The 12,400-nt window shown below is 37.5% G+C and overlaps 1 protein-coding gene across 3 annotated transcripts in view; it reads left to right on the forward strand.

Moving 5' to 3' along the window:
* LOC144716134 (F-box family protein with WD40/YVTN repeat doamin) overlaps positions 1 to 7,450 on the forward strand; it is a 41,862-nt gene extending 34,412 nt beyond the window's left edge. For 2 of the 3 annotated variants that reach the window (XM_078591184.1, XM_078591185.1), the window contains exon 9: positions 6,807 to 7,450. In XM_078591184.1, coding sequence (XP_078447310.1) covers positions 6,807 to 7,185 — 379 coding nt within the window. In that variant the 3' untranslated portion in view covers positions 7,186 to 7,450. The remainder of the gene's footprint in view (positions 1 to 6,806) is intronic. The other variant, XM_078591186.1, reaches the window with a different exon arrangement.
* The last annotated feature ends 4,950 nt before the right edge of the window (positions 7,451 to 12,400 follow it).

Here is a 12,400-nt window from a genome sequence, read left to right on the forward strand (position 1 = left end):
GCTGTTGGGCCAAAAGAGACAAATTGATTCTACAGTATTGGAATGTACATATATAGACAGGATTACAAGAGACATTAGAATAGCTAGTTAACCTCTAGGGAAATGTAGCATGTGGGCTTCACGTGGGACATTATAACAGTTTCCACACGGCTGGATGCAGCTCAGGAGATCGAAGAACAACCAAATTCTTTATAGAAACCCTTATCGACAATCACTTGATGCATATATGAAAATAAAAAGACAGATATTAGATCCTGTCTGTTAGAAGAAGAAGAAGAAGAAGAAGACGAATAGGAGAGAGGAAGAAGAATCCCGTGAGAGAAAAAGACCGTCGAACTTTATTATGTTTTCTGGTTACATATATACAATACACATATAGGGTTTATACTTCAAGGCCCAATAGTTCTCACAACGGCTATTACAACAGTCAACAATGTGCCTAAAATTGTGTGTAGCATGTGATGGATCACGTGCTAGGTGATTCTCCGTTGACACCTCCCCTCAAGCGTAGGAATGGATGTTTTTCATTCCCAGCTAGGAGTCAAGATCTTCATGTTGTTCACAAGATAGACCCTTTGTCAAGAGATCTGCAAGTTGCTGTTTTGAAGGGATATAGGTGATCTCAATGAGGTCCGACTCCAGTTGGTCTTTAATGAAATGTCGATTGATCTCCATATGTTTGATCCGATCATGCTGGACTGGATCATGGGCCAAGCTAATTGCAGATTTGTTGTCGCAGAACATGGTGATAGGTTTAGCTGGAGACAGGCCTAATTGGCTGAGAATTCCTTGTATCCAGAATGCTGCACAGATTCCTTTTGTGAGCGCGAAATTCAGCTTCAGTACTTGAGAGACAAAAAACTGATTGTTTCTTACTGCGCCAAGTGATGAGATTTCCACATAGAATAGAATAATAACCTGTAGTTGATTTACGATCTACCTGGGAACCAGAAAAATCAGAGTCAGAAAAAATCTCAAGGTGTAATGGTTTACTACGAGAAAATGTGAGACTAAGGCCAATGGTCTGTTTCATGTAGCAAAGAAGCCGATAAGCACCCTGCAGATGAGAAACTTTAGGGCGGTACATAAATTGGCTAAGAATGTTGACTGAATATGTGATGTCCGGTCGTGTATGCACTAGGGAGATGAGTTTTCCGATAAGACCTTGATACACAAGAGGATCAATATCAGTACCATTAATATCTGTCCATTGGATTTGAGACAGGTTGGCATTGGAGATATACAGTGTCATTAAGAAGATCACATATGTCTTTGGTTGAGATAGAGTGATACCACTAGCTGAGTGTTCTACTTCAATTCCAAGAAAGTATTTAAGTTGTCCTAGACTTTTAATATCAAACTGTGTTCATAAGTGTTGGCTTAATGTTTCAATACCACCAGTATCATTTCCAGTAATAATAATATCGTCTACTTAGACAATAAGAATTACAATATTATTTGGGAACAGACGATGATAAAAGAGAATGTGATCACCCTTAGAGTGGAGATAGCCAGATTGTTTCATGGCATGAACAAAACGTGCAAACCATGTACGAGGGGATTGTTTAAGTCCATAAAGAGTTTTGTGAAGGTGACAAACCTGTCCCGAAGGATGATCACATCCCGCCGGAGTTTTGATGTATACCTCTTCGTGGAGGTGACTGTGGAGATGACCAATTATGGGCAGCAGCTAATGAAATCAGTATTCTTACCGTGTTCATCTTTGCCACGGGGGCAAAAGCCTCTGTGTAGTCAATACCTTGTTGTTGAGTGCAACCTTGAGCTACAAGTCAACCTGACCATCAGCATGGTATTTCATGGTATATACCCATCAACATCCAACTGGAGGTTTACCTGGAGGAAGGTCAGCTCCCAAGTGTTATTAGCATTCGAGGCTTCCATTTTCAGATCCATAGCTTCTCTCCATTGAGGTTCAGCAAGTGCCACCTGAACTGAGCGAGGTATATTTACCTGCTGAAGTTGAATTAAGAATGCTTTATGTTTAGGTGACACTTGCTGATATGTTAATACATTGCTCAAAGGAAAGGGTGTGGTAATAGTGTCTGATGCTGAGGTGAGTTTCATGTTGTGTGCTGTATCAGGAGTAATGTCACTGGATGGAGATGGGCAGGATGTCTCTGAGACAGTTACAGGTGTAGTAATAGGTTGGGCCCAAATTCGTGTTCGAATAAAATGTCTGGGATATGGAGGGAGAATATGAGACTGGATTGGATGTGATTGACATTCAGGCAAGGTATCAGGAACATTAGTGGGTGAATCCAAGACTAAGGTTGGGAGATCAGGATAATCTGGCAAGAATAAAGACCTCTGCGTAGGGGAAGATGCACTAATATCATCTAAACTGCGTGAAGGATAAAAAAAGATTTGTTCATTAAACATAACATCTTTGGATATCAGAATTCGTCGAGTTGGTGGGTGGAAGCACTTATAGCCTTTTTGAGTATTAGAGTATCCAACGAATACACTCTTGAGGGATCGTGGAGCCAGTTTATTAGTTTGATGAGGATGTAGGTGTACATAACATACACGCCCAAATACCCTAAGTTGTAAATCACTATGCAGGTTAGCATTAGGATAGGTTGTAGTGATGATTTCAAGAGCTGTTTTACCATTCAACGATGGGGTAGGTAGTCGGTTAATTAAGTAGATAATATGGCAGCTTCTCCCCGTAACAGATTTGGAGCATAACTCTGGATGAGTAAAGCGCATGTTTTCTCCAGGATTTTCCTTAATTTCCTCTCAGCCATTCCATTTTGCTGTGGTGTATGTGGGCATGATGATTCATGTATAATCCCTCGACTCTTGAAGAAATTAGACATCTCAGCATTCATGAATTCTTTTCCATTGTCCGTTCTAAACCGCTTAACTAGCACACCATACTGTCTGTGTATCATAGCTGCAAATTCCTTAATAATGAAGGTGACATCAGATTTATGTTTCAGCAAGTGTATCCAAGTGAAACAACTAACATCATCTGTAAGGATAAGACACCAGCGAAAACTATGCACGTCATGGGAAGGAGCTGGCCCCCATACATCGCAGTGTATGAGGTCAAATACCTCACTAGCCATGGATTCAGACAAAACATATGTAGTACGTTTATCTTTGGCAAATTGACACACTTGGCAAATAAAGTTGTCTATACATAATCATTGCCAAACATCCGGAAAAAAAGTTTTTAAAAGATGAAATGAAGGATGCCCCAATTGTTAGTGGAGTCAAACTTGAGCTTCTTTAGCCGCCAATTGGGAAATTTCCGTTACTAGAGGCCCTTGGCAACTGACTTCAAGCATGAAGAGTTACGATCTGAGGAGCACCAGTAATATAACCCATCCTTCATTCTAGCTAGCCCATGCTTCATGCCCGCAACCTTGTCACACAGAAATGCATTAGCCCTGCCAAAGATTAGTTTGTAAGTTGAAATTTGGGCTAATCTTTGCACGGAGATTAGACTAACACATAAGTGGGGAACATGTAGGTCATGATTCAATAGTTTAATCTATTCAAGTTCAACACTACCTATGACATCGACTGTAAGCAGTGTAACATCAGCCGTTTGAACCTTTTTTTTTCTATGACTTGTTTCGTAGTGTTTAAATACAGATTTTATGGGCGTCATATGGTCAGTAGCAACAGAGTCTCAAATCCATGAGTTAAGGTTATGAGAAAAACTTGCTTACAATGGAAAACATAGTGAATTACCTGATTGAACCAAAGAAGTGGAGCCAACTATATCAGTGGCCTGAAGTTGATTCCGAAGTTGTTGTAGTTCCTCCTTCAACCTTGTGATGTCATCTTTGTTCTTAATTTTCTGTTCAGACTGTTCCCCTTCTGATTCATGACACATCACATTATCACTCTTACCAATATTATCTGCCCATGCAGGTCTTCCATGAATCTTCCTGCAAGTATAATTGGTATGACGATGCTTGCGGCAGTGACTACACCATAATTGGTCCTTGTCATCTCGAGTTCCATTAGGTTGGGTCTTCTTATGTCCCAGTTGAGCAGAAGCAAGTTGAGGTTGTACTACTGATGGATAGGGATGTGGATTTCTAGTGGCAGTCTGTGGAATTTGAATCATATGCATGGAATTCTGTGTCATTGGCATACTAATGTAGTCAGTGCCAAATTTGAGACGATTTTCCTCCTTTCCAACTTGAAGGACCGCATCTTCAAAATCAATTTCCTTCCATATGGCTTGGAGTTCATTAGCATACTCTAAAGCCAAGCGATTTTCTTGTAGAAGGGTCATAGAACGATCAAAAAGATCTGCTACCTTTGACTTATCTTCTCTCATGGAATGACATTTTTGGATGAGATCCCATACTTCTTTAACATAGTCATAATCATTTTAGGATCCACTAATTTCTGGAATCATAGAATCTAAGATACATGTGAACAGGACGTCCTCTTCACAATGACATGGTGAATATTTCTGATCAGTAGATGTAGGTAGTTCTTCATCCAAGTGATGACGTTGACCTCTAGACCGAAAAGTCCTCTAAACATATTTGGTCCACTGCTACAGATTGTGACCAGTAAACAGTTGTCGTGAAGCAACCTGAGGAAGTTGAGTGTACCACTTATCTCCTAAAGTGGGTAGGGTTGTGATATCTTCTTTAGCCGTATGGTATGGATTTTGAAATAACGCACAGAACCACCTAGAAATATTTTTACTGACCAGGAATTTTTTAGGAAGAAGGTATAGAACAATCACACCTGTTTTCTGTTAGATCAGTTGAAGAATAAAATGGTGGTTCACCAGCGACCAGATACAGCCTCTGAAATGCGTCTATAATAGTAGCAGAGACAACTCTTGAATGCTGACAGCTTCGTAGTTGCAGCAACCGCAAGAAAAAAAGGTACCTGAAGAGTGGCAATAGCAGAGCAGTAGGCCAGCTGATAGCCTTCTAGCAACAGCGGCAGGTAGTGACGGTAGACCAGCGAGGGTAAACTTCTAAATTCCGACTGCGTTTTGCTATTATCAGGGCATATGAGGCTCTGATACGTCGAACTTCATTAGGTTTTTGGGTTACATATATACAATACACGTATTGGGCTTATACTTCAAGGCCCAATAGCTCTCACAACGGCTATTACAACGGTAAACAATGTGCCTAAAATTGTGTGTAGCACGTGATGGATCATGTGCTAGGTGATTCTCCGTTGTCAGATCCTTTGACGGGAATAGGACCAATGGTTATCTGGGCCTGACTCGGTGGTCTCGGACATGCTCATTTACCATAAGTTTGAAGAATCATATCAATACTCCTCCCTCAAACGAGCACCTTGTCATACGCTATGATAAGTTACGAGACCTTAAGGCTTAAATTTTCCACTGCGACACATTCATATCTTTGTGAATAGCACCGTTGGTCATGAGATTTAAACATTCTTCATCATTCGCTGTTCATTTACTTTGTAATGTGACCGTATAACCTGTGCCAGATTCAGCTCATTAATAAGACCAAGAAAAGACATCATTCGCTACACCCGAAAGAACCTACAGCTATGTTGTCATGCCATTCAGACTCCAAAATGCTGAAGCCGCATATCAGATGGCATGACGACCATCTGAGTGGTACACTCAGATTGCCACCAATCTTCTTAACTGGGTGTGGGCTGGGCATGGAGCGCAAAGTGGAAGTTCGAGAAATCCTCGTTCAACTTGACTGCAACCTCCCAAGTTTCTTCCTCCATTGGTAAGTCCTATCATTTGATCAACTTATCCATATCTCTGTAGGACAGTCGATTATCCAGGATTTCTTCAGGCACTAGGAAGATCTCCCCTCCCATAGCTCAATTCAGCTGTGAAATGTGGAACACCGGATGGGCAGTGGCTAACTCTGGAAGCCGCAGCCAGTAGGCAACTACTCCCACCTACTCCACAACCTTGTACAACCTGAAGTGCTTGATTTCTAATGGCCTTTGTGTTTTATGAACCGCATGCGGTATTCATGCAGTAGATGTAATCCAGGTTGCCCGCTTGGAATTTGTATTCATCTTGACACTTGCCTGCCAGTCGCGTCATAGATCTTGGGCCCTATGCATCTTCAGAAGATCCAACTTGTAATCCTGGCCCATCAAGTGCTGGTTGAGGTCATCGAAGGGAGGAGGCGCCAACTCCACATAGAGGAGCGTCGGTGGATTTTGGCCATAGACAAACTTGAAGGGTGGGATGCGGTGTTGTAACTCAGCTCTTCCCAAGCCTGCTAGTGTATCTCGTGGATATTTAAGCCCCAAACTTTGAGCTTGAAATGATGTTGTCTCTTTCTTTCTGAAACCCAAAAGCGTGGAGACTAGCTGCTAGTCTGTTCTATTCCGGCAGAGCCGTAATGGCAACAGAGCCATGGCAAGAATGCCGCTGGCTGAACTTCTGACTGCCTTCCGGATGGGTATTCACTGGGAATGTTGTTGTCATTTAATCTTATCATGAGTCACATTTTCAACCAATTTTCCTCGTGGTATTCAGAATGATGCATTGGATCTTCCACAACTCCCATTTCTTGATGGTCCTCATACACGATGGAACCGATGGTTAGGCATACTTTTCTATTTCTTGACTGCTAATCATCTCAGAAAATATAATTATGTGGTGTAATTTTATCCCCAGTCGCATTTACATCCACTAAAGCCAAATATTCAACAAATACTGATCATACCACATTCATGCACTCCTTAATGTTGGAACTTCAGTCCATGGCAAACAATTTTTCCTAGTATTGGGTTTCCTAAAGTACTCATTTCCTGAGAAAAAGGGTCTTCATTTTATTCTATATCAGGACTTTAAGGCCAGTATGGGAGGTGAGGGCAAGCGCCAACATCATCTACTCTGTTCATCATCTTCCTGGTGATACATCAACGCTGGCAACTGGGGGCATTGATGGTGTTCTAAGATTCTTAAGTCAACGCACTGGTGAGGTGCTTGCTAGCTACGTGACTAGCAAGAATGAAGCTGTCGCCTCGATGACGGGCAAAAATAAGTCGACAATTATGCAGTTTCAGGTAAAGTCTCTCTCGAATGAGGCCAGAATAGATAATGTTCCTAGACTACAGAGGCCCTCCATTACTTGCCTAGCTGTGGGAATGAAGAAAGTGGTAACTGTTAATGATGAAAAATATGTTAGGGTTTGGAGATTTAAGGAATCTAATAGAGCATGAAGAACTGCTGATGTTTTGTCTGTATTAGGGTTGAGAAGTACAAGAGGGATTATAAATGTTGTGTCAACTTTCTTCCCAGGTAAGAATGTTCGAACTCTGCTCTGATCTGCTGTTAGTCAGGTTATTTTTTCTATTTTATATTTACACTGTGTATTCATATTTTAGAAGAATTATAAACTCTTCCCTTATATGTTTAGTTTATTACATTGGTCTCAGTATCTTTGATTGAGAACGAGATTTGATAAAGAATGTTCAAATTCTGGTGTGTTCTGTTGTTAACTTGATGATTTTATGTTCATATCTTACATTTATGGGGTGTTATCATTCCAAAAGACTTCTTCATCTGTTCTGTATTGTGTCTCACAAATCAGAAATAAAAATTAACGATGCTGTTCAAATTTGCATGAAGCCAAATAAGGATGCAAGTGTGGGCATAATGATTTCTAAGATCAAATATCAACTAATTAGAACAGTTTGCCTCATTCAAGTGGTAATTACGCAACAAATAATTTTATGAGAGGTAAATTTTGTGTACAAAACTTTATTTAAGGGTATTTTGCTTACACATGATAAGTCTAGTCCATTCATTTGTATAAGATTTAAGCAGTCATCGTTAGTTGCTTTTCTGCAGCTAATGATGGTAAATATAGTGGCCAATTTCTACACATAGTGACACTCATACTCATTTAAATTCGTAAATTGAATTTAGATAAATACATAAATTTAATAACTTGAATGGGGACTAAATGATAGCTTTGGTATGTAATTACATATATGTATGACCACATATGTTAACTAGATATTGGATATCGACGCAGACTTTTAGTATCATTCTTTTAGAGACTTTAACCAATCTCGTCCATCGTCAATCTAGCTTAAAATCAAAGGGGATTTCACCACAAAGCAAATACAAGCCAAAAAATGATCACATACACCAGTCCAAGCAATGACCTGAATCAAGTGTAGATGTGTAGCGAGGAAACTACTAGTTGGTTGATTCATACATGAAGAATACGATTCAGTCCAAAGTTTTCATGTGGATCAACAGAAGTTTTCTCATAATGGTAGTAAGCAATTTTATTGAGTCTATGTAAGTGGATCTGTTACCAAGGAGTTTGTGCCATTATTCTCACTAGAAATCTTTTGTCCGGACTATTTTTTCATGGCTAAGAACAGGTACTTCATGTGTTAGACTTCATCAAGCTTCGTGGCTGACTGATTAACACAATAAAGCTTTAATGGTCGTTCAATTTCATAAACAACCCTTGAGCTTATGAAAAGCTTTAATGGTATTTTCCATGATTTGATGCCTCATATTGTGCTACAATTTCTGCCACTAAGGTGAAAGAGGATGCCAGTACTTGTTCACCTCTTTTCCATTTTATAGCTTCTCCTTCCATTAGGAAAAAGATGTTTCCTACTATTAGAGCGTCCAGAAAAATTAGAAGGATCTCATGGTTTTTTCTTAGTTGTATGTGAGACCGTAACCCTTCTTCCTTAGAAGACATCTCATGACTCTCTTGACTGCTTTCCAGTAATACACTCAAGTATCAATGATAGGCACCCTCTTGTGCATTCATAAGGCTTCTGACAAATGATGCATAAAGAATATTTAGAATCTTTGCTAGACTTATTCATCGGTCATCGTTTAAGACTAAAAGTTTAAATATATTTAAACACCTTTCTCTAAAGGAACTATTGAAGGACACTTGTCTTTGAGGTTGATGATTTTCTTCATTTTTATAGTACATGTAGGATAATTGTCTAAAAATTGAGTTTCTTTTGGAATAAAAATGTGAATATTAAATCATCTTTATCATTTTCATAGATGGCTGAAATATAATAGTTTCTCCCTATTTAAACTAGACATCTTTAAAATTTACACTTTTGTCTCAAAAGGCTTCATCATTGGGATCATAAAATTTGAAACCCTAGACTTTTTAGCTTGTCATAAACTTCTTAGATCCAACTTTTATTTTATTAGGCATGAAGTTGTTGCCTCTGTTTGACAACCCTAGTTGTAAAAACAATTAGGCATAATTTTGTATCTTAATATTTTATTTTGTTAGAAGTCTATTGACAATTAAGCTGTAGTCTTTAGTAATTCATTCCACAGGTTAATGAGAAGAAAAGCAAATATTCTTCCTGCAAACAAATGGTAATTTTATGTGGGGGTCAACATCTAAATGATATGTACTGTACTCCCTATACCATTTTGTGCGTGCTCTTAAATGTGTGACGCGCTGCACACCATGTCTTGGAATATTCCCATGGATGCACGGAATGCTGTATTGGCATTCTGTGTAATTCCTTGTGAAAATCAAAGATGAAAATGAATAATATTGCTTGTTTATAATTTCTTTGGGTTACTCTTCTCTTCTCCATTCCTTTTACCAATTGGTTTTTCTTCAAGATTTATCATGCATGTCTACATTATGTGTTCCATAAAATTCATGAGTTTTCCACCACAGATAAACCCTCCATATATAGTTCTAATAGATATGATTTTGTTTCAGCAATCACCTTGGTTTCCTCATGTCTCATGTGTACTTAAGTCCTGTGCGCACAAAACACTCGAGAATAATATTAATTGTTCCATCTTATGGGTCCAAACAAAGTATTTAAGTTCAATAATAGAATGGTAAAAGCAAAAATATTGAAAAATGAATGAAAATGATATATTTTAAATATACCATTATTATATTATTCCTTCACTACACAAATTCATCACATTTTTTATAAGCTATTGATCACAATATCATTTTTATAAATTCCCATGTAAAATTATTTTACAGGTAAGATAATCATTATTGTGCCAGAATGAGAAATAATAATATTTTGCTCATACTGTTTGTTACTTGATAGGCTTTTTACTGAATTTGGAAACTACATTTGTTGTCATCTATTGTTATGCTAGATATGTGATAGAGAAGCCATTATGTTAAGAGAAATCAGACGCACTCTTATCTCTTATCCATCTATCCATTCAGCCATCCATCCAGTAATTCATCTCTTCATTCATGGATTGATTGTTTAATATGTAGATGATAATTTAATTTTAATTTACAATGAATATTCAATAATATACCATCTTACTTTCTTGAAGAGTTTATCGATTGATCTTGGTTGTCTTTGCAGCTTAATTTTGGAAGGTTCACTAGATAGAATCATTATTGTTTTTATTTATTTGGGAATTTAGATAAATGAAGATGAAATAAGTCAAGTTTTTCAATTATTAAAATTTACATCCATAATACATTTAACTTTTTGTATTCGTAAATTAAATTTTCTATCCAAAAATGATAATTTCATTCCAATTTTAAACTCTCAAATATCTGAAATCATTGATAGTGAGTTGATTTGTCTCTCCAATGGTCAATAATCTACCTTTGATATTTCAAAGAATTGGAGAAAAGGTTCACCTAAGGGAATATTCTTAATTTTCAATTACAAATGAAAATGAAGGATAAAAAATGTCTTTGAAAGAAATGTGAGCTGTCAAAAATGTGAGAGCTTCAGAGATGAAGCCTAGAACAAAGGGAGTCCACTGTGGTGTGAAGGGATTGTAAAGTGAATCCAAAAGGTTGGGGGAGATGTCGAGTGACAAAGAAGGCATTTAAGGAGTGAATATGCAAGACCAATCTGCACATGAGGTGTTGATTTAATCAGTAAATATTACGATTGGATTGGTTTTTCAAACAATTTTTTTTGAGTCATTTAGACTCATAGGTGATGAAAATATATGCAGTTAGAAAGCTAATCACAGATTCCATATCTCGTTCCATGTTTATTTATAGAATGTATTCATTATGGTGTACGTGTGATGCTTATAATAAAGTCCATGAATACATTATCTGACTTAGTGAATTATGATGAGATCGTAATATAGAGATCAGTAGATAGTACGTGTGTTCTAAATATTTGTATTTAAAGGATAAATGAAATGGAAGTTTGAATATTCGAATAGAGTAGTATTATTAGCCTCACTTATATCATGAGTATTGTTAGACCCGTAGTAATTAGTGTGAAAACACTAAGGATATATAGTAGGTCCTCTTTAGTGGAAGGAGTTCACTGAATTGATCATCACAAATCCCTAAATGGTATTATACCAAAGGGTCAGTTAGGTAAAGTCACATCAAAATTTTGTATGGGATCCTTAGACGTGAGACACATAAGATGTCTTGTGGCTAGAAAATTATACTTTGACTTTGACCTACGAGTTTATAATCATGAGATTATAAATAATCTTAAGTCGGGCACATCAAGAAGTTCACAAAGAAGATTGAGTGGTCAAGATGGGATCATCCACACTCGAGAGACATCTCAAGGAAGATGATGTAATGGAATATCATTGAAGAACCCTAACTTGGATGATTGATTAGGGTTTGACAGTTGGCCATTGCCTAATTCATCCTAAGGGCATCAAGAAGATAAGGGACTATACGCACATAGTAACCAATAATGAACATATTTCAATAGCGAGTCAATATGCATTATGTTGTATCTTCTTTAATGCATGGTGTAGTTTGGCACCCAATTGGGTTAAATCAATTTGACATTAATTAATATATATGATGATATGGTTGATTAATTTGGAAGGCTACTAAAGGTTATTGAGCGAGTGGAGTCATTAACAAGACTAATACATGGTCCTAGCGGGTCATACGCAAATGGTATTTGGGACGTCAGAACACATTTTTAAAGTTTAGGGGTTTTATGAATAATATCTACTTATGTATAAATAAATAAATGCCATGAACGAAATTCACTCATAACATAATTTTTCCTTCTTCCCATAGGTCTTTTCCACTTCCCATGCAATTAGAACAACGTAATGTCAACGCTAGAGTAGGAAATGAACTCGTCAAGGTGAATGAGGAGATTCGATGTATCGAGGATCACATGGATACATCTAGAGGCTGTACACAAAAGCAGCTCAAAGAGGCTCGCTCAAGGATCTATGGAATCACGGATGCAATCCATGCCTAGATGATTGATAAATCCAAAATGATAGTAATATATATATATATATGCAATTCTAGCTAATTTATCTACTTCTTTATCTTTATCTGAATATATTATCAGAATTTATGTTAAGTTGTGAAAAATCATCAAATAAAATCACCTTTTTCTAATTTGGAGTTAATTATTATCATTTGTGGGACTAACCCCACTTAACTTAATGAGTTAAGTGGAATGAATCTCACTCTCT

Source organism: Wolffia australiana, chromosome 20 (genome assembly GCF_029677425.1).
Source record: "Wolffia australiana isolate 7733 chromosome 20, ASM2967742v1".
Lineage (NCBI taxonomy): Eukaryota > Viridiplantae > Streptophyta > Magnoliopsida > Alismatales > Araceae > Wolffia > Wolffia australiana.